At 40.1% G+C, this 23,046-nt stretch overlaps 1 protein-coding gene and 1 long non-coding RNA gene across 2 annotated transcripts in view; one reads left to right on the plus strand and one right to left on the minus strand.

Moving 5' to 3' along the window:
- NOTCH2 (notch receptor 2) overlaps positions 1-23,046 on the plus strand; it is a 176,475-nt gene that overhangs the window by 134,159 nt on the left and 19,270 nt on the right. Inside the window, exons 14-22 of the mRNA XM_081486126.1 lie at positions 407-552; positions 2,109-2,222; positions 13,363-13,482; positions 13,908-14,060; positions 16,272-16,500; positions 17,291-17,492; positions 19,438-19,591; positions 20,349-20,533; positions 22,495-22,627. Coding sequence (XP_081342252.1) covers positions 407-552; positions 2,109-2,222; positions 13,363-13,482; positions 13,908-14,060; positions 16,272-16,500; positions 17,291-17,492; positions 19,438-19,591; positions 20,349-20,533; positions 22,495-22,627 — 1,436 coding nt within the window. The remainder of the gene's footprint in view (positions 1-406; positions 553-2,108; positions 2,223-13,362; positions 13,483-13,907; positions 14,061-16,271; positions 16,501-17,290; positions 17,493-19,437; positions 19,592-20,348; positions 20,534-22,494; positions 22,628-23,046) is intronic.
- Positions 16,702-23,046, minus strand: part of LOC145504808 (uncharacterized) — a 74,622-nt gene continuing 68,277 nt past the window's right edge. Inside the window, exon 3 of the long non-coding RNA XR_014052524.1 lies at positions 16,702-17,577. This is a non-coding gene — a long non-coding RNA (uncharacterized LOC145504808). The remainder of the gene's footprint in view (positions 17,578-23,046) is intronic.

Here is a 23,046-nt window from a genome sequence, read left to right on the forward strand (position 1 = left end):
CTGATACTACCGTGCTTTCTGAGTATCTGTTTTACACCAGAAACAAGTGATCTTAGGTTTCTTTACATTTATTTAGCAGAAAAGAAACTGCAGATTTATCAATGTCAATGCGTCTTTCAGATTGTCACAATTTGTTGTACCAACCACTCTTTACATATGAAAGCCCACTATACTTACTTAATTTTTCCAGTATTTTTGTGGGCCAGGAAGCTGTGTTTACTAAATACTCCAGATGGGCCCACATGATTCACAAGGTAACCCCAAGTGCAGGTTTGAAGAGGAACAGAAATGAGATTAGCCCACCCAGGAGCTCCTTGATCCTTCATTTCTTCAGAATTTTGTATTTCAACTGTGACTAAATTGTACATTCATACCACAAAAGTAACTTATTTCTGTCTTCTTTCAGATACAAGTGCCTCTGTGATGCAGGCTGGGTTGGCATCAACTGTGAAGTGGACAAAAATGAATGTCTTTCTAATCCATGCCAGAACGGGGGAACTTGTGACAATCTGGTGAATGGATACAGCTGCACTTGCAAGAAGGGCTTTAAAGGTGATGCAGAAGTACATATTTTTATGCCCTTTTTCTGCCTTTTTGTTGGTGCATACCGCTTGACTCACTTTCTTTCCCCTTTTTCCTGCTCATTCAGATAGCAAACTTAATTTGAGCGCTTATTATTTATAGGGCAGTTGGAGCATAAAAACATAAATAAATTTAAACATGGATTCTATTTTCAGACTAGCAGAGAGGTGAGCTATTGAAACAGTACCATTTAAGGTCAGCAACTAGAGCTCCACTCATACAACTTTGGACATTCTAATTGGGTATTCTAATTGTAAGCTCCAATGTAGGCTTGATTCTATGATAATTCAAAAGAGATATTGGTAGAAGAATGAAAATCTTGTTTTACTGTAATTGTAGCAATAATATCATGGGACAATCCATGTATTTAATACTTTTCCAACAAATTCTCTTAAACATTGAGATAGTCTTAGATGATACATAGTCACCTCTGGCCTTCTGGAAAAATGCATAGTAGTGAGTATTGTGTAAAATCACTTTTTGAGTTGTCTCTGTTATATTTCTCCTGTCACTTTTTTCTTTAACTCTCGAGAGAGAAACCTGTGGGTAAATCATACATATTTGTACTCCTTGATCCCTATAGTCATTTATTTCACAACTCAAAGTTGTGCCAGGCTACCGTGGCAGGGCAATATGTTTCAGTGTCACTTTACTTGATAACTTGAGATTTTTCTAAGATCATACTTTAGTCATTAACTTTTTGACATTCAGATATATAACATCTGTAAAGAAACTTACAGATTTAAAAGCACTTTTATTCCTTTGTCTCTTTGAGACTTGCTGATCAACAAAATAAATATCAAAATAGTTCACAATCGTACGTCTAGTGACTAACCGAGTACAGTTTGAACTCAGACTTCTATATTCTTAGACCATTATTTTCTTTTTATACGTGGCTTTAGTTCCTCAGTTTTAAGACTCTGTGTCAGGCCCTACTGCAGGCATAAAGGTGGTGGCATTTGGTAATGTCCTGTCCCCATGAATGTTTCCTTTTCTTTTTTTTCATAGTGGAAGTAGATTTTGTGTTTTGGATCAGGGGGAAGAGCTTTGTGACTTCAGAAAGCACTACCACATTGATGGTAGATACTGTGCATTTGAAAAAGTGGGCATAAATCAAGAAGCTTTGATTAACTGTTCAAATATTTTATCCCTTGATAACTTATACCCTGTTTTTAAGCCCTGACCAGATACTTTGTATAGAAGCTTCTATTTAGATACAGCAGTAGCTTTTTACCCTAGTGAACTTCTTGGTCAATTATAGAGAAATTACTTGTATTTGGACATTCATTAAACTTTCAAGCTATTAGAATATATTGTTCTTCCATTCATTTTTTGATTAAGCAGTTTTACTGACTGACTGTATGTCAGGGATTTTACACTGAAATGAATGAACAGGTGTTTCAGTGGCCTGAAGAAATTAATGCAGTTTCTGAGGTGTTTAATGTTTACCCCTGAGAGCATTGCTTAGTAATTGAGATATTGAGGAGGTTTCACTGTCTTTGATTTTTCCCCGTTTCTGTCTGCAGGCTATAACTGTCAGGTGAATATTGATGAATGTGCTTCGAATCCATGTCTGAACCAAGGAACCTGCTTTGATGACGTAAGCGGTTATACTTGCCACTGTGTGCTGCCATACACGGGTGAGTCCTGGGGTCCAGGGGCCAGAAGGGATGCTCAGTCTTGCCTTGTCATTCCAAACCTCGGAGTCTCAGACATGGGGTCTGTGGGGGCAGTGATGCTGCCCTGAGGAATCACTCCCTGATCACCTTTCCTGCCCTCACTGTCTAGGTCATCCTCTCTGAGAAAACACTGTGGCCTCTCTAGATGCAAGTGGTGGGGATACTTGTTTGCCTTTATTTTTTAGGGCTTGAAAAAATTTTCTTAATTATACATGTCTTGAATTGATACATAGCTGATGGTTTAGTCATTATCTGAATGGACTATATGGCCTGTGCTCTTGGTCTTAGTTTTGCCAACACAACAGCTACCACTCATCGGGTCATTTACTATGTGCCAGACCCTTTATATATTTTGGAGTATTTGCTCTAGTGCTCACAATAATTCTATAGAGTAGAGGTTCCTATTCCTATCACCATTTTGTACATGAGGAGGCTGAAGCAAAGAGAGGTTACTTGCAGAAGGTCACACAGGTAAGTAGTAAATCTCAGATTTGTCCCTAAGTCTTTGAATCCAAAGCTTGTCCTCTTTAACTGTCATTCCTCTCCTCACATTCATTGCCACTGCGTCCTCTGCAGAGAGGCACTACCCCTTGGATGGCGAACACACACAGAAGACATGGATGTGACTTCATTTCATATCAGGTGACTTTGTTTCAGGTGGTGTTATAGGAGTGTGCTTGGACATTTCTTTGTATTCTCCTGCCTCATTACTGCCATCTTGTGACTGGTTGTATTTGTGTGGCTCACTTGCCTCATGTCATCCATTTAATGGCTTTGCATGTTTCTCCAGTGCCTTGCATGCAGGCAGGAGCATGGCTGAGTTCTCAACTCCCCTGGAGTCTTGGCCTGTTGATAATAGCTGTTGCTAGTGACTCTAGGCTGTTTAGAGTGGCCAGATGCATGACTCTTTTACCTGAAAGACTTGATACTACATTGCTGTCTTTGTCACCTCTTTAGAAGAAACATTCATGCAGAGAAACTGCATTTAGCCATCCTGATTGAAAAAATCAATTATTGGAGATCCATAGCTATCCCAAGACAGTCTAAATAATGTCATTCCATAGCAATAGCAATCACACTTGTTGGAACTGAGCAGATCATATAATTTACAACTATAACGACTGAGAATTGATGGTAGTAGGGAGATATAAGCAGGTGTCATTATGCTTTGACACATTATAGGCTTATCTGAATGTGACTAAGGTACATAGCTCATTGGGAAAATATTTGCCTTCTTGCTATTCAACATTGTAAGAGTATCTGACTATATGCTGGCTGTTGGTTTTTCTACATATTAGGATCTTACTAAAAGAATTTACTATGCATGAACTCTGGGAAATTATATTAGATATTACAGATTAAAATTTCAGTGCTGAGTGTTGCTAAGGGTTCTGAGTGTCATTGAATTTGGCCAGCATGAAGGGAGCTAAGCAATGTTGCCTTTCCTTGTGAGCCACTGTTCTGACCAGACACATTAAGAACTGGTTAGGGGAACTTCCCTGGTGATCCAGTGGTTAAAACTTCGTATTCCAGTGCAACAGAAGCAGGCTTGATACCTGGTTGGGAGCTAAGATCCCACATGCCTCATGGCCAAAAAGCCAAAACATAAAACAAAAGCAATTTTGTAACAAATTCAATAAAGACTTTAAAAATGGTCCATATTGGACTTCCCTGATGCTACTGCTACTGCTGCTACAGCTAAGTTGCTTCAGTCGTGTCCGACTCTGTGCGACCCCATAGACGGCAGCCCACCAGGCTCCGCTGTCCCTGGGATTCTCCAGGCAAGAACACTGGAGTGGGCTGCCATTTCCTTCTTCAATGCGTGAAAGTGAAAAGTGAAAGTGAAGTCACTCAGTCGTGTCCGACTCTTCGCGACCCTATGGACTGCAGCCTACCAGGCTCCTCCGTCCATGGGATTTTCCAGGCAAGAGTACTGGAGTGGGGTGCCATTGCCTTCTCCGCTTCCCTGATGGTCCAGCAGTTAAGAATCCATTTGCCAATGCTGGAGACACGAGTTCGATCCTTGGTCCGGGAAGATCTCACGTGCCTCGAGGCAGCTAAGCCCGTATGCCACAGCTTCTAAAGCCCATATGCCTAGAGCCCATGCTCCCCAACAGGAGCCCTGCAATGAAAAGCCTACTACCCATTGCAACTAGAGAGTAGCCCCTACTTGCCACAAGGCCCGTGTGCAGCAACAAAGACCCAGTGCAGCCAAAAATAAATAAATTAATTTTATCAGTGGTCGTGGGACTTCCCAGGTGGCACTATTGGGGAAGAACCCACCTGCCAGTGCAGGAGACATAAGAGACACAGGTTTGATCCATGCATGGAGAAGATCCTCTGAAGAAGGGAAAGGCAACCCACTCCAGTATTATTTCCTGGAGAATCCCATGAACAGAGGAGTCCATGGAGTCGCAAAGAGTTGGACATAACTGAAGTGATGTAGCAGCAGCACAAAAAATGGTCCACATCAAAAAGAACCTTTTAAGAAAAGAAAAACTGGTTGGAGACATTGATGAAAATTTGTGGTAATATTTTTTTCTTTTTGAATGCAAAATTTTAGGATAAAATTTTAAATTGAGTTAGTTGTTACTTGACCTTATTTATTTATTTTGTTGCAACATTGTATTAGTTGCAGGTATGCACTATAGAGATTCAAATATTTAAAGATTATACTCCATTTAAACTTACTATGAAATAATAGCTGCATTACCTGTTCTGTATCCATGTAGATTATTTATTTTAGGCCTAGTAGTTTCTATCTCTTAGTCCCCCATCTCTACCTTGGTCCTCCCCCTTCCATCTCCTGCTATTAACTGCAGTTTGTTCTCTATACCTGTGAGGCTGTTTCTATTTTATTATATTCATTTGCTTGTTTTGTTTTTTAGATTCCACAGATAAGTAATAACATACAGTATTTGTCTTTTTGTCTGACTTGTTTCACTAATCATAATACCCTCTAAGTCCATCCATGATGCAGATGGCAGAATTTCATTCTTTTTTATTGCTGAGTAATATTCTTGTTTGTATGTATGTGTGTGAGAGAGAGAGAGAGAGAGACAGAGAGAATCACAAATCACATCTTCTTTATCCATTCATTTGTTGATGGATACTTAGGTTGGTTCCATAGCTTGGCCATTATAAATAACCTAATGCTGATTTGAACATTGAGGCGCATGTATCTTTTTGAATTAGTATTTTCATTTTCTTCAGATGTATACCAAGGAATGCAATTGCTGGATCATATTGTAGTTCTGTTTTTAGCGTGAGTAACATCCATACTGTTCTCTATGATGGCTGCACTAGTTTACATTCCAACCAATAGCATCAAGAGTTTCCTTTTCTTCACATCTTTACCAGCATATTTTATTTGTATACTTTTTGATGATAGCCATTCTGACAGATGTGTGTTGTAATTTGACTTCCAAAACAACTTAATCTCCCTTTTTAAAAAAGTTTTCATTGGAATATAGTTGATTTACAATGTGTTAGTTTAAGGTATACAGCAAAGTGAACTCTTTGTTTGTTTTTGAGCTCTTTTAGATTCTTTTTCCATGTAGACCATTACAGAGTATTGAATAGAATTTCCTGTGCTTTATAGTAGGTCCTTACTGGTTATCTGTTTTATATACAGTAGTGTGTATATATCAATCCCAGTCTCTAATTCACACCTCCCCTCCCCTTGGTAACCATAGGGTTGATTTCTACATTTGTAACTCTGTTTTGTAACTAAGTTCATTTGTACCCTTGTTTTAGATGCTAGCTATAAAGTGATATCATGTGGTATTTGTCTTTGTCTGACTTATTTCACTCCATATGACAATCTCTAGGTCCATCTATGTTGCTGCAAATGGCATTATTTTGTTCCTCTTTAAGGCTGAATAATATTCCACTGCATATATATACCACATATTTTTTATCCATTCCTCTGTTGATGGGCATTTAAATTGCTTCAGTGTCTTGGCTATTACAAATATTGATGCGATAAACACTGGGGTACATGTATCTTTTAGAATTATGATTTTCTATGGTTATATGCCCACAAGTGAGATTGCTGGATCATATGGTAGCTCTGTTTTAACTTTTTTAAGGAACCTCCATATTGTTCTCAATAGTGGCTGTACCAGCTTATATTCCCACCAATAGGGTTGGAGTGTTCCATTTCTCCATACCCTCTCCAGCATTTATTGTTTGTAGATTTTTTGATGATAGCCTTTCTGACAGGTGTGAGGTGATGCCTCATTATAGTTTTGATTTGTATTTCTCTAATAATTAGTGATGTTGAGCATCTTTCCATGTGCTTTTCTTAGCCATCTATATATCTTCTTTAGAGAAATGTCTATTCAGATCCTCTGCCGATTTTGTGATTGAAGTGGTTTGGGTTTTTTTTTTTTTTTTTGATATTGAGATACATAAGCTGTTTGTATATTTTGGAAATTTGCCTTTGTCAGTTGCTTCATTTGCAAATACTTTTTTCCCATTCTGAGGGTTGTCTTTTCATTTTGTTTACTGGTTTCCTTTGCTGTGCAAAAGCTTTTAAGTTTAATTAGGTCCCATTTGTTTGTTTTTGCTTTCAGTTTCGTTACTCTGGGAAAGTGAAAGTGAAAGTTTCTCAGTCGTGTCCGACTTTTTGCGACCCCATGGACTATACAGTCCATGGAATTCTCCAGGCCAGAATACTGGAGTGGGTAGCCTTTCCCTTCTCCAGAGGATCTTCCCAGCCCAGGGATTGAACGCAGGTCTCCCACATTGCAGGCAGATTCTTTACCAGCTGAGCCACAAGGGAAACCCAAGAATACTGGAGTGGGTAGCCTATCCCTTCTCTAGGGGATCTTCCTGACCCAGGAATTGAACCAGGGTCTCCTGCACTGTAGGCGGATTCTTTACCAACTGAGCTATCAGGGAAGCCTTACTCTAGGAGGTGGATCAAAAAAATCTTGCTGTGATTTATGTCAAAGAGTGTTCTTCCTATGTTTTCCTCTAAGAGTTTTATAGTATCCTGCCTTACACTTAGGTCTTTAATCCATGTTGAGTTTATTTTTATGTATAATGCAGGGAGTGTTCTGATTTCATTTGTTTACATATAGCTGTCCAGTTTTCTCAGTACCATGTATTGAAGAGGCTGTCTCTTCTCCATTGTATATTCTTGCCTCCTTTGTCATAGATTTGGTGACAGTGGTGTGTGAGTTTATTTCTGGGCTTTCCAGCCTGTTCCATTGATCTATATTTCTAGTTTTGTGCCAGTACCATACTGTTTCGATAACTGTAGCTTTGTAGCATGGTCTGAAGTCAGGGAACCTGATTCCTCCAGCTCCATTTTTCATTCTCAAGATTGCTTTGGCTATTTGTGGTGTTTTGTGTTTCCATGCAAATTGTAAATTTTTTTTTGTTCTAATTCTGTGAAAAATGCCATGGGTAATTTGATAGGGATTGCCTTGGGTAAAATAGTAATTTTCCAATCCAAGAACATGGTATATCTCTCCATCTGTTTGTGTCATCTTTGATTTTTTCATCAATATTTATAGTTTTCTGCATACAAGTGTTTTGCCTCCTTAGATAGGTTTATTCCTAGGTACTTTATTTTTTCTAATATAATGGTAGATGGGATTGTTTCCTTGATAATCTTTCTGAGCTTTCTTGTTAGTGTCTAGAAATACATGTTTCTGTATATTAATTTTGTATCCTGTAACTTTACCAAATTCATTGATGAGCTATAATAGTTTTCTTACAGTGTCTTTAGGGTTTCTTTATGTATCATATCATGTTACCTGCAAACATGTGACAGTTTTACTTCTTTTTTTTTCAGATTTGGTTCCTTTTATTTCTTCTCTGATTGCTGTGGCTAGAACTTCCAAAACTATGTTGAATAGTGGCGAGAGGACATCCTGGTCTTATTCCTGATTTTAGAGGAGAGGCTTTCAGTTTTTCACCATTGAGAATGACTTTTGCTTTGGGTTTGGTGTATATGGCTTTTATTATGTTGAGGTCGGTTCCCATTATGCCCACTTTCTAGAGAGTTTTTGTCATAAAGGAATGTTGAATTTTGTCAGAAGCTTTTTCTGCATCTATTGAGATAATCTTATGGCTTTTATTCTTCAATTTGTTGATGTGGAGTATCACATTGATTTGCAGATATTGAAAAATCCTTGCATCCTTGGGATAAATCCCATCTGGTCCTGGAGTTTCATTTGTTGAAAGATTTTTAATCACAGTTTCAATTTCAGTTCTTGTGATTGGTCTGTTTATATTTTCTGTTTCTCCTTGGTTCAGTCTCAGAAGTTTGTACCTTTCTGTGAATTTGTCCCTTTGTTTTAGGTTGTTCATTTTATTGGTGTATAGTTTCTTATTGTAGTCTTTTACGATTCTTTGCATTTCTATGGTATTCATTGTAACTTCTCTTTTTTCATTTCTGTTTTATTGATTTGACTCCTTTTTTTTCTTGATGACTCTTACTAAAAGTTTATCAATTTTGTTTATCTTCTCAGAGAGCCAACTTTTAGTTTCATTGATCTTTGCTGTTGTTTTCTTTGTCTCTATTTCATTTGTTTTTTGTCTGATCCTTATGATTCCTTTCCTTCTACTTACTTGGGAGTTTGTCTGTTCTTCTTTCTCTAGTTGCTTTGTGTTGTGTTTGGAAAAGATGCTGGATGTGGTTTCTGTTTTCTTAAATATACTGAGGTTTGATTTGTGACCCAAGTTGCTCTCTATCCTGGAGAATGTTCCCTGTGCACTTGAGAAGAAAGTGTGTTCTGCTGCTTTTGGATGGAATGTCCTATAAATATCAATTAAGTCTATCAGATCCAATGTGCCATTTAAGGCTTATGTTTACTTATTAATTTTCTGTCTGGATGACCTGTCCTTTGGTATTATGGGTGTTAAAGTTCCCCACCATTATTGTGTTACTGTTGATTTCTGCTTTTGTGGCCGTTAGCATTTGCTTTGTATACTGAGGTGCTCCTATGTTGGGTGCCTATATATTTGCAATTGTTATATCATCTTGGATTGATCTGTTGATCATTATGTAGTGTCCTTCCTTGTCTTTTGTAACAGTCTTTGTTTAAAGTCTGTTTTGTCTGATATAAGTATTGCTACTCTAGCTTTCTTTTGATTTCCATTTGTGTGTAATATCTTTTTTCATCCTGTTACTTTTACTCTGTGTGTGTGTCCTTAGGTCTGAAGTGGGTCTCTTGTAGACAGCATATATGTGGGTCTTGTTTTTGTTGCCATTTAGCCAGTCTGTGGCTTTTGGTTGAATCATTTAATCCATTTACATAAGTATCGATATGTATATTCCATTGCCATTTTCTTAATTTGAGGGGTGTTTTTTTAGGTCCCTTTTTTTTCCCTTTCCTCTTTTGTTCTCTTGTGTTTCCTGCCTAGAGAATTAATTTCCCTTAGTATTTGTTATAAAGCTGGTTTGGTGGTGCTGAATTCTCTTAGTTTTTGCTTGTCTGTAAAGCTTTTGATTCTCTGTCAAATTGGAATGAGAACCTTGCTGGGTATTCTTGATTGTAGGTTTTTCCCTTTTGTCACTTTAAATATATCATGCCACTCCCTTTTGGCCTGCAGAGTTTTTGCTACAAAAGTCAGCTGATGGGGATGGGGATTCCCTTATATGTTATTTGTTGTTTTTCCCCTGTTGCTTTAAATACTTTTTCTTTGTATTAATTTATGTTAGTTTGATTAATGTGTGTCTTGGCATGTTTCTCCTTGGGCTTATCCTCAATGGGACTGTCTGTGCTTCCTGGACTTGGGTGACCACTTTCTTATTTTAGGGAAGATTTCAACTGTAATCTCTTCAAATATTTTCTCAGGTTCTTTCTCTTTTTCTTCTTTTTGGACCCCTATAATTTAAATACTGGTGCATTGAATGTTTTCCCAGAGGTCTCTGAAACTGTGTTCATTTCTTTTTTTTTTTTTTAAATATTACTTATATATATATATTTCATATTGACCTTTTTGGTCCACACCCTGCAGCTTGCAGGATCTTAGTTTCCCAAGCAGGGATTGAATCTTTGCCCCCTGCAATGGAAGAGTGGAGTCTTAACCACTGGGCTGCCAGGAAAGTTCTTTTCATTATTTTCTCTTTCTTCTGTTTCACCACAGAGATTTCCACCATCCCGTCTTCCAGGTCACTTATCCCTTCTTCTGCCTCAGTTATTCTGCTGTTGATTCCTTCTAGTGTATTTTTCATCTCAGTTCTCGTATTCATCTCTACTTGTGTGTTCATTAGTTCTCCTAGGTCTTTGTTGAACATTTCTTGTATCTTCTTGATCTGTGCCTCCATTCTTTTTCTGAGGTTTTGAGTCATCTTTACTATCATTATTCTGGATTCTTTTTCAGGTAGATTGCCTATCTCCTCTTTATTTAGTTGTTCTTTTAGATTTTTATTTTGCTCTTCCATCTGCTAGATGTTTCTTTGTCTTTTTATTTTGTCAGACTTACTGTGTTTGTGGTCTCTTTTCTGCAGGTAGCAGGATCATAATTCCTCTTGCTTCCGGTGTCTGCCCCTCTTGCTTCTGGTTGGTCCAGAAGCTTGTGCTGTTATCCCCTTGAAAAGGAGTTTGATTGATGTTATGACAAGAGCCTGCACTGGATATTGAGCAGGGCCTCCCCTTGCTCTGTGGCTGTCATTGCCCTGTTAGAGACAGAATCTGCTCTCTGTTTGTTGGAGTAGAAGCCCCTAGATCTGTTTCTTAGCTGTGTTTCTGATTTGTGGTATGAGGATTAGAGCATTTCCACTGGAGAGAAGCCACTGAGTATTCTTTCTCTGGGGCTGTTCACCTGTGAATGTGCTCTGTTGTGTCCCTTTATGCCTGTTGTGTGGGCTCACAAGGTACAGTATTCTTGGCACTGCATGCTGCCCAGGTAGGAGGGTGCTGGGTAGGGATTGGAACATGGGTACCCTTCACATGGCGATAGGGGTGAGCTGGTCACACAGTTTGAGGAGGGGCAACAGAGGAGGCAGTGACAGGGATGTGCAAGCCAGCCTCGGTAGGAGCCCTCTCTAGTGCTCTGGAGGCAGGGGTTGGTATATGAGGAGAGAGCCTACAATGGCAACCTCACCCCTTGTGCATTACTCAACAATGGTGCTTCATTTCTGTGGTTGTCCAGGCTTCCTCCACGAGCATTCTCAGTTGCAGAGCTCTGCAACCCCACCCTCTCAGGCTGTCTCCTCACAACCATGTTTTGCCAAAAGTTAAAATTTCACCTTAGGTTCAAAACATTTGTTAACAAAAGAAACCACTCATTATACACAAATAAATAATTTCAATATCTAATAGAGAATTACCTATATTACTTTTAATAAACAATCATTAAAAGAAAAGAAAAATAGAACAGTAAAGAAAAGTAACAGTCCATATATCACCAAATTGGGTTTTGACTGATATCCAGACTCAAACAGTGCTGGGAAGTCCTGTGTGACAGTAGTCTGGAGCCCCAATTAGAAAAAGGTCCCAGGTAGCACATCTGCTCCATGGGGGGGACTTCAGAATTGTAGGTTGGGCGTTCCTACTTTTAATCCCAGGCCACAGACTGATATTGTCATCAGTCTGAGAGCAGATTGCAGCTCTGGTTTAATCTTTTTTTTTTTTTTTTACAGTGCCATTTGTTTTATCTGGTAAATCTTGGAATGTTGTTAAGCCCCTGGTATGGTTGGCCAGACCTCCTCCAGGGGCTCAACAATTCCAGGACCTGCCCCCTTCTCATCTTTGGTGCCATGCAACTTGCACTCACCACAGGAAGGTAGTCAAGGAAGTGTCCAGGCAGGTCAGAAGCCAGGTCAGAGGCCTGCTCTGCTTTCTTTGTCTCTCAAGCCTGAACAAGACAAGACTACATCCATTTAATTTCCCTAACAAACCAACAGCAGGCCCCTCCCCGGGTCTGCTCTCCAAACCCCACATTCCAGCACCCAGCACCCAGCACCCATGCGCACTGGCAAACACCTATCTCAGGCTGGGGCGTGCAGGGCCGTGGCATGGACCATCTGTGTAGGTCTCACTCTGTCCTGTCTGTCACAGACCAGCTCCTGGACTATCCTCTGAACCCCCAAGGCTCCCCTCTGCTCCAGCTCGTCTCCCTGCTGGTAAGAGGCCTTCCCCAGACGCAGGGACCTCTCCATACCTTCAGCCTCCCCCCGCACCCCGAGGGGTGCAGGTATCACCCTGCGTCCTCTCCTCTTCCTTTGCCTTCTTTCTTTCACCCTACCCATGATGTGGGGATCTATCTTGTCCTTTTAGGTGTCCAAGGTCCTCTGCTAGTGTTCGGCAGGTGCTCTGTGGGAACTGCTTCACGTGTAGATGTATTTTTGATACATTTGTGGGGAGAGAGAAACTCCATGTCCTCCTACTCCTCCACCGTCTTGGAAAAAGCCCATCTCCCTTTTAATGAAAGTATTCTTTTTATTTTTTTTCTGGAATCTTATATTCAGTATGCTAAGGTAGGAAATGTTGGTGGGCAACTATTAATGTCATGTTTTGATGTTGAAATAAGGAGAGATGTTACTAGATAATTAGTATCACTTCACTGGTTTCCACCTCTGATGGCCCTCTGACCAACCCCATTGCCTTTTGGAACAGGCCTACAGAGGTTTTAAGAGTAGGAGGCTGTGTCGTTACTTCTCTGCAAGGTGGATCTATGTGGCTAAGCTTCTGAGTAGCTGAATCTTAGCTATGAAGATGCAAAAACTCTCACACCTGATTGATGTCAGTTTCTAAATCCACATAACTACTTGTGATAATAACATGAAGATGACAGCAGCCCAGCAGTTGTTGAGTCCTTACTCAATGTGCTGGGCCCTATGCTAATAAGGACTTTGTAAACATTTTTTCATTTAATCCACAAAAAGCCTCTATGAGTTACATACCATCCTAATTCCCATCTTATTTATGTGGAAGCTCAGAGACTATAACTTGCCTGAGATCACACTGTGAGTTATCACATCGGATCCAAGGCACAAAGATCTGTAGGTCTCGCAGATCCCGAAGCTTATTCATTATATTAGATCTGAATTTGGAAAGCATCCTTTGGTATAGAATTTGGGGAAATCTCAGTTCCTTGGACTTTTTCTCTATAATAAACTCTACCATTTGATTTACAGGCAAGAACTGTCAGACCGTATTGGCTCCCTGTTCCCCAAACCCTTGTGAGAATGCTGGTGTTTGCAAAGAGGCACCAAATTTTGAGAGTTACACCTGCCTGTGTGCTCCTGGCTGGCAAGGTAACAGCGTCAGAATGTAGAAACCAAGAGCATTTAACAGAGTGATCTGGTTATTTGATGACACGGAGGATCTATCTTTTGAGGCTTGCCCTTTTTTGTCAAGAACACAGGCCTTGTATAAAAGCTGAAGCTGCTAACTGGAATGTTTTAGAAAGACTTTCCATTTTACATGTCTTTGCCGCCCCCTAGTGGCTAGAAGACTCCAACCAGAGTCTGAAACTAGGATGTTCTATGTAGAATTTTAGCATCTGGGCGGCAGGTTGCTAGGGGCACAGAAACCTGAAGGAACTTCCCAAAGCAGGAGACCAAACAGAATATCCTTGCAGTACCTCCACCTACCCTAGCTAAAGCTCAGCCCCCACATAAATTTCTGTGTGGGAATCGACTTCCAAAGACTGGACCGTTCATTGCCCCTTTGTTTCCAGGTCAGCGGTGTACCATCGACATTGATGAGTGTGTCTCCAAGCCCTGCATGAACCACGGTCTCTGCCATAACACCCAGGGCAGCTACATGTGCGAATGTCCTCCAGGCTTCAGTGGCATGGACTGTGAGGAGGACATTGATGACTGCCTTGCCAGTGAGTACGCCAGCCTGCTCCTGCACCCCTGGGGGAGATCAGAGCCAGGGGAGCAGAGGAGGACTTTGTGGGGGCACTTGCCTCTCGGTGCTGAGGCTGGCCATCCAATAGTTTATCACCTGTCTTTAATCTTCATATTTTAAAAATCTTCATTTTGAAGCTAGTGGCTTTAGTAGTTAATACACGGGAGTCACTTTTAAGCATTGCCTTACTGATTTTTGTACATTGTCAAAGTGGGGACAATGCTATGAAAGGTTCTAATAAAAAGCAGATCTCTTGAAGTATAATTAAGTATACAACACACTGCCAGAATTTAAATGAATCAGTCCAGTAAGTTTTGACATACGACAACTGAAACCAGTATTTAAGATACTGATCACATTCATCCCCCCGAATGTATTTCATCTCTTGTAACTTAACCCTCCTTTTTACTTTTCCTGTCTCAGGCAACTAGGGATCTACCTCTGTCACTGTAGATTTGTGTGAATGTTTTACAATTTTATTTTTCTCTGAATGCTCTACTTGGCACTTTACATCTCAGGGGAATCTTTTCATTCTGACTGGTATGAATGTGAACTGTGCTCAGCATAGTGTAAACTTTAGGGATTGTTCTGCCTACTTCTTTCTAGTGGTTATTTATCCAGCTTCAGTAGTTTCAACATATGCATGTGATGTACTTATCAGTAGTCATCTCTCAGTATCTGAGGGTACTGGTTCTAGGACCCCCTGTGGATACTAAAATCTGCAGATGCTCAAGTCCCTTATATAAAACGGTATAGTATTTGCATATAACCTATGCACATCCTCTTGTATACTGTAAATCATTTCTTAATTACTTGTAATACCTAATGCAATGTAAGTGCTATGTAAATATTTGCTGGTACATGGCAAATTCAAGTTTAGCCTTTTGGAACTTTCTGGGTTTAAAAAAAATTTTTTTCTTCTGTCCTTGGTTGGTTGAATCCATGATTGTGGAACACATGAATATGAGGGGCCGCTTGTATTCAGTTACTTGTGTGGTGATTAAATCATTAAACTTCAAACGAGCTTATCATAATGCATCAAGAATAAGGGCATCTTAATTCACAGCATATATCATTTCAGATTATCACATGGATGGCACTATACTAGGGGCTGACAGTGCCAATATAAATAAAACCTTACGTTTATGAAACTCATAGTCTCTTAGGAAATAAAGACAGATAGACAAATAATTCCAACATTATATGACTAATGGTGAAAAAAATATGTCCAAGGTACAACTGATGGAGAAATTTAAGGGAGTGGGATCAAACTATTTGGATTCCTTTCCCACATTAATTAGTATATCAATCAAATTTCTACTATTTAAACATTTTTTCCTATTTGAAGTAGGACTAACAATACTTGCAACTAGTTTAAAATTATTCAGTAAATTACTGTGAGTTGCTTGAAAGGTGCTATAGAAATTACAGTAGCTGTGTACTGTTATGTATAAGAAGGGATAATATGACTTCTCGAGTTATTCCAGTAGACACTGCAAATGAGCCTTAGAATGAAATTAGCCTAGCAGATGACTAAGGTATAAATATCTCTCTTATAAAATAAGGGCTGCATTACCCACCTGGTGTTTAGTTTTCTCTTTATGTTTATGACCTGTCTTGTAATTATATTTCAAGTTCCTTAAGACCAGGAGCCACATCTTTCTTTTCTTGTTCTGATTCGAGTGCCGTCTGTGTTGCAGAGGACTGTGCCATAATAATAGCTCAAAATTTCTTGATTAACTGTTATGGCTGTAAAGTGTTCTCTAAGATCAAGCTATGTGATATTTAAAATTTAAAAATGCTTGTTTCCTAGTTGTATGTAAATCTAAAAAACAACAAACAAAAACAAGAAAGGAAGGAAGAAAAAGGGAAGAAAGGAAGAGGGGAAAGGAAAAGAAAAGATTGATCAGCACAAGGGGACTAGTTTTATGAGTATTAATTTTGCAAAACAGTGATGCATGTAAAGTTCTTTCCAGCTATTAAACAGATTCTTATTAAGAATCTCAGGCAAGTGTTACTGCATTCATTTTTGTAAATGGAGGAGTCAGGGCAAAATAGATGTATGTAAAGAAAAGTCAGAATTGTTACTGTTGTTAGTGTGGCTCAGTTCAGGGTACTCACTTTTATGAGTCTAAGGTTAAATGGATGCTGCTGTTCAGAGTTCTAATTCTTGTGTGCAATGGCTTAGATCCTTGCCAGAATGGAGGTTCCTGTGTAGATGGAGTGAATACTTTCTCCTGCCTGTGCCTTCCTGGCTTCACTGGAGATAAGTGTCAGACAGACATGAATGAGTGTCTGAGTGAGCCCTGTAAGAACGGAGGGACCTGCTCTGACTATGTCAACAGTTACACCTGCAAGTGCCAGGCGGGATTTGATGGAGTCCACTGTGAGAACAACATTGACGAGTGCACGGAGAGGTGAGCAGCCCGTGTCCTCAGGCAGCAGTGTCTTATGGGAAAAGGGAGAAAGGGGAGGAACCTACAGGGTACTGTACTGGGACTGAGGGGCCGCAGAAGGCATCTCCCGGGATCCTACCACACCATCATCTCCTATTTTCTAGTTTCTAATTCCTTGTAGACATCTAGTTACAAGTTCAAGGCAGAGGTTGAAAAACTTAGTGAGATGAATCATCATTTATTTCTTACACAGGGAACAGAAAGAGCTATAATTCTATTTCAGCTCCTTTTGGTCTCTTATTAATTTCAGTTGACAAAAAAATCCTACTTCTTTACAGATTTGTCATCCCTCTTTAAGTAATTTCTTGGAGGTTTGATTCTTTTTTTTATTATCAACAAATTTGTTTTGTTTCTCTTCCATAAAGAAATATAGAATCAAGAGCTATTTATTTGATATGTTCCTTATAAGTTAAATTGACTTAGAGATAAAATGAAATGTGATACATGGAGAGCTACAGAAGGGCTGGGTAAAACCTGGAAGCCTTCACTTTCTCTGGGAGTCTCTAATAAGCTCAGACTTTTGAATACTCCTCAGATCTTTTTGGTTGTGGAAAGGAAGCTGAGACTCAGGCTGATTGGTGCCCATTCTTGTTTGGAAAAAGGTAGAGTTTACTGGATATAGGAGCACCCAAAGGTGCTCAGGAGTATTTGCTTCTGTAATATCTTAGATGTGAGGAACCTTACTTTTTAAATAGCAGGTCAGAGGATCCAGATTATCTAGCTGATGTTGTTTTTCCTGTGTGCTTCTCAGCTCCTGTTTCAATGGTGGCACGTGTATCGATGGGATTAACTCCTTCTCTTGCTTGTGCCCTGTGGGCTTCACCGGTTCCTTCTGCCTCCATGAGATCAATGAATGCAACTCTCATCCATGCCTGAATGAAGGAGTATGTGTTGATGGCCTGGGTACCTACCGCTGCATCTGCCCATTGGGCTACACTGGAAAAAACTGTCAGGTAATTAGATTTCATCCCATTCATTCAGCTCCCACAGAATGGTTGAATGTTACACCTGTTCCTTTCCTAGGCAAATAAGCTCCACCTGAAAGAGAAAATTCTGGGTCTTAGGAATGTACCGGAAATAAATCTGGATAGCTTCTTAATTTTACTTCTAAGATAACTAAGGTAATCTAAGTTCTTAGATAGCTTCTAAGAATTACCAACTTCTTCACCTGGTAGATTCCAAAATGGTGATACTGGCAAGATTATATGGGTTAACACACATAAAATTGTTATAGCAGGCTAACCTAGAGCTGCAGAAAATGCATATGGGAAATAAGCACATTGATATCATTTAGGAAATACAAAAAGGGAAATAAAGAACAATCAAAATACAGTTTTTAAATTCAAATACAACAGGTAAGGGGATAATGATAATTATGCCCTACAATGTTGTAACAGTCTCAAAACCAAATTATTCACGTGTCTTTCAAATTCAAATATTTAATAGTCGTTTTCATAGACTTTTAGGATGGAAGGACCCCTCAGAGCCTACTAGTCTAGCCTTTCATTTCATGAACAAATAAATTGATCCCAAGAGGGTCAAAGTGACTTTTCTAAGGTTGCACACCAAACAGCATTATGTTTAATTTTATGCAGTTTTACCTCTCAAACAATGGTGGAATGATAGAATATCATACCAGCAGTCCAAAGAATTTAGAAATAAATGCCCAAATGTAACCAGCCTTTCAGAGTACACTTCAGTGAAGCTTTGGCTGTATTGGACATGCAGATAAGCACCTCTGCATATTAAACAGCTTATTGCTGATTCTCTGGATCAGGCGGCTATTCTTCATGGGGCTTCTGCTGTTCTCACAGTGTGGTGGCCCTCTGCCCTTCCCCCTCTTTCACAAATGGTCAGTGTTGTGAGTATGGCCTTCCTCTCCCCAGGAGCCAGGCCACCACATGTGGGTTTTGGAGAAACCCACATGTTTGCCTCCTGCTTTTCAGAAGCCTGAGTTTCTCCCATCAAAATAAGTTCTTTGTTTTGTGGATAGGTTCATTTGTGCCATATTTTAGATTGCACACATATGATAGCATGGTTTTTCTCTTTCTGACTTAACTTTACTTAGTATGATAATTTCTGGTTCAACCCATGTTGCTGCAAATGGCATTATTTCATTCTAGTAGGAGTCCATTTTATGTATGTACCACATTTTCTTTATTCATCTGTCAGTGGACATTTAGGTTGTTTCTGTGTCTCGGCTAGTGCTGCTAGTAGTGCTATTAACATATAGGGGCTGATAAACCACAGGGTCCTGCTGTATAGCACAGGCAGCTATAGTCAATATCCTGTGATAAGCCATAATAGAAAAGATTATAAAAAAAAGAATGTCTATATATGTATAACTGAGTAACTTTGCTGTACAATAGAGATTAGCACAGCATTATAAATCACCTATACTTCAATAAAAAAGTTCTCATTTTTTACTAACAGTAAAAAAGTAAGCTTTTTGACAGTTTTTAGGTTTATTAACAGGCTTTAAGCCTTTAAATCCTGAACTCATATTCACCACAGACAGACTTGATCAAGCCCATGGGATTTCTCACTCCAGAGTAGCACATAGAAGCTATGGACCTATCTGACAGCTTTAGCTCTCTTTCTAGCCCCACAGCGTGGCCATGTTTCTAGACATAAGCATGATGTAGGGAATAACTTAACCAATTAAGTTCCTCATATTCTTAAACTTATCTGGTAAGAATTTTTGAATAGCAGAGCTGAAAGAATTAGACTGTATAAAATGATTAGCTTATCTGGGGACAGTGAATCTAAGTTTAAGGCTTGGGTGAGGGCTCTTTTTTTATTAATTAGTGTGCTTTCCTTTGAGTTCTTAAAATGCAGTGTAACTTTTTTTCATTCCTGGTGTCTGAATGTTGATATATGTGTCTGCCTCTGTTTCAGACCCTGGTGAACCTCTGTAGTCGGTCTCCATGTAAAAACAAAGGTACCTGCATTCAGGATAAAGCAGAGTCGCGGTGCCTGTGTCCGTCTGGATGGGCTGGTGCTTACTGCGACGTGCCCAGTGTCTCCTGTGAGGTGGCGGCCTCCCACAGAGGTGAGCCCTGCCCCCTGAGACTCAAGGGTCAGTCTATGAAGTACTAACGAGCAGCACTGTAGGGCTAGAGTTGTTATAGACAGGAGTGAATGGGCAAGACTCTGGAGAAAGGGTCTGAAATGGAAGGTGAAGGGCAGGGGAGCAAGTCTAGAGATTCCAAAAAGGAATGTACTTGACATGGAAGGAAGGCATGTTCCATTTTCAGCACCTGTTTATTTTTTTAACTGATTTACTTTTAATTGAAGGATAACTGCTTTACAGTATTGTATTGGTTTCTGCCATACAGCAACATGATTCAGCCATAAGTATACATATGTCCCCTCCCTCTTGAACCTCTCTGCCACCTCCCACCTCATCCCACCATTCTAGGTTGTCACAAAGCCCCGTTTTGAGCTTCTGAGTCATACAGCAAATTCCCACTGGCTACCTGGTTGACACACAGCAGTGTTTATGTTTCCATGCTTCTCTATCCATTTGTCCCACCCTCTCCTTCCCCAGTGTCCCCTGGCTCCGGGTCCATCAGCCTGTTCTGTGTGTCTGCATCTCCACTGCTGCCCTGCAAATAGGTTCATCAGTACCATCTTTATAAATTCCATATATATGCAGCACTTACTTATTTTTAACATGAAGCAAATCCTGAGGGTTATGAACTAGACAAGAATAAAATATGACGTGTCAGCCACCTTAGATTAGTTCCCCTGAACCTGACGTGTTGTGTGCTGTTCCGTGATGTTCCTTCCTCCACTGGGTTTCCCAGGGGTGCCCGTTGACCGCTTGTGCCAGCACTCAGGCGTCTGTATCAGTGCGGGCAACTCGCATCACTGCCAGTGCCCCCTGGGCTACACCGGGAGCTACTGTGAGGACCAGCTTGATGAGTGCTCATCCAATCCCTGCCAGCACGGCGCCACCTGCCGGGACTTCATTGGCGGATACAGATGTGAGGTAAGAGGAGCAGGCAGAGGTCAGAGACCTTCCAGAAGATGGCACTCCTCTTACAAACATGGGCATGTTGAGTTTAGCTGCATATGTCTGATTTTCACAATTCATAGATTTCTTTTCTTTTTACCAATCATGATTACATTGTTTTCTAATCACTGGTTCTTTCAGTCCCCTGTGCATTAAGTTAGAAGAGCTCTGGTAAGCTATTTTCACAGAAGTCTGGAACCATCTTACTTCCACAGGATTGCTTCCAGAATCCAGAGCTAACATACTCTGCCAGGGTGCATTTCCCAGCCTGCCCAGCCCAGTGGCCCCTGGTACTTCCCTGAATAAGTAGTTGAGATAGGAGAAGTCACTTTGAGGAATGGCCCTTTGACCCATGTCATCTTTGTAAACAGTCATTGGTCAATTGACTAATAATTCTCCGTTCTGTGTAGCATCATACTGTTACATGGGTATATTTGAGGGTGTATGTATCATTTAAGGGACATATCATTGTCTTCTGCATGCTACAGTCCACGGGGTCACAAACAGTCAGATATGACTTAGCAACTGAACAACAATAGCAACAACATCATTGTCTTTTTAATGTCTGGGCTGATAATAATTAGATCAAGATGTTGACAAAAGACCAGAGACGTGAATTTGATACCAATTTAGGCCACCAAGCAACACTGAGAAAAACTCTGCTTCTCTGCTTCTCATACATGAGCCAAAGATGGCTTCAGTATATTGGTCCCTGTTTTTTATTTTTAGCTCAAAAGCCACAGGCACCAAACTCAAATTTTGTACACATCCAGTTGTGTTAAACATAGCCCTAAGAAGTAGAATTTATTCACTTAGGGCCTGCCTGCTTTATATGTTCTGCAAAACTGCACCTGACACTGCTAGCCATAGGTAAGATGAGCCCCAGGATGTGAAGATACCAAGCCACTGCTGTCCTTTAGAGCTCTGTGACCCAGAGACTCTGGCCTGGCTGCTGAGTCATATCACCAAACATGTAAGCCCCCTCTCTGTTACCCTCTTCCCTCTGAGTTCATCTGCCCTCCTCTTCTTATCCTTTTTTATCTCTCTATGAGTCACATCTCTATTAAGGTTTGCATGAAAAGTCCAATGAAAGATGTTAAAGTTATTCATATGCAGTTTTCACTATTAATTGAACATCTTTTTATTCAGCCTATACACAGATCTTTGTTTTGAGCTCTCAAAAGTACTCAGACAACATTTTGTAACTGTTGCTGTTGCTTTATACATTCACCAAAAATGGCATTAAAAAAAAGAAAGGAGATGTTGCATAGTTTTAAACCTACTTATAAAATTTGATAGCTGTACTGGGAAGCACACAGCAATCAACTACAGTAATTTTACTATGAGGGACTCAAAGCATTGCCCAAATAGAGTCACTTCATGGTCAGTATTTTCTTCCTTGATTAGCCCCGAAAGCTCTAGAACGCCTACATCTAGCACAGCTAGCTTGCCCACCTCTTTGATGCCCCTACCCCTATATCAGCCAGTTTCTCACACATAAACATGTAGTTTCCTGAACCTGGAGATCAGTAAATACACGCATTATCTTTACTACCATCCACATGTACCACTTCTGTGAGCCACTGGGTCCTCATCACATACAAAGGAATGAATGTTTTAAAGATGGGAAAACCTGCACACAGAAGGGATGGATGGCTTTTGCACAGGCATCATTTGAGATATCCCTCAGAATATTCAGTCCTTGCCTTCCTTTTCAAGTGGCTTTTTTGGCTAGATGTGATAAACACCAGTGAGCTGTGGGTTGACTCTGCACAAGATGGTGAGTAGGGAGTGTGATGATACCAGAGAAGCATACAAAAACTGGGTGGGGTTTGGCAGGAAAGGGTCACAGTAACTTACCCGATTTCATTTGCTCTCATGATGTGCATCCAACAACAGTCCAACATTTTTTGTTCTTTTTGCTTTGCTCTTGGCAGTGTGTCCCTGGATATCAGGGTGTCAACTGCGAGTATGAAGTGGATGAGTGCCAGAACCAGCCATGCCAGAACGGAGGCACCTGTATTGACCTTGTGAACCACTTCAAGTGCTCCTGCCCACCAGGCACTCGGGGTATGAAATCAGCCTTACCTGTCTTCCATCCAGGGCATTCTCTAAGTTATAAATGCATTTTTAGTCTCGTGAAGGGATTTTTAAAACACAATTCAGCATTATTCTGAATCTTAGAGATTCAAGCCATTTCATTGCTTTCTTGCCAAGCTTTGGTGGTCTGACGTCTGTTCTCAATTCTGTCTGGTTGTTGTTGAAACCCATGAAACACAGAATGTGCAAATGACATAATGTTGCAGCACAGTTAATCTGGCTAGCAAGATCTCTTGGTGCTTCGAAGGAAAACAACCAGTAGCCTCTTGAATAAATTATTTGTATTTACCAGCTTGTGTATTTTTCTAAACTTCCAAGTCTTGCCTCCGTAAAGTGGGGAAATGAATGAAATGAAAACATTTGCCTATTTTCGTAAGCCCAAGGGGAGA

The sequence above is a fragment of the Giraffa tippelskirchi genome, chromosome 5, assembly GCF_054371585.1.
Source record: "Giraffa tippelskirchi isolate mGirTip1 chromosome 5, T2T-mGirTip1v1.2.pri, whole genome shotgun sequence".
NCBI classification, from domain to species: domain Eukaryota; kingdom Metazoa; phylum Chordata; class Mammalia; order Artiodactyla; family Giraffidae; genus Giraffa; species Giraffa tippelskirchi.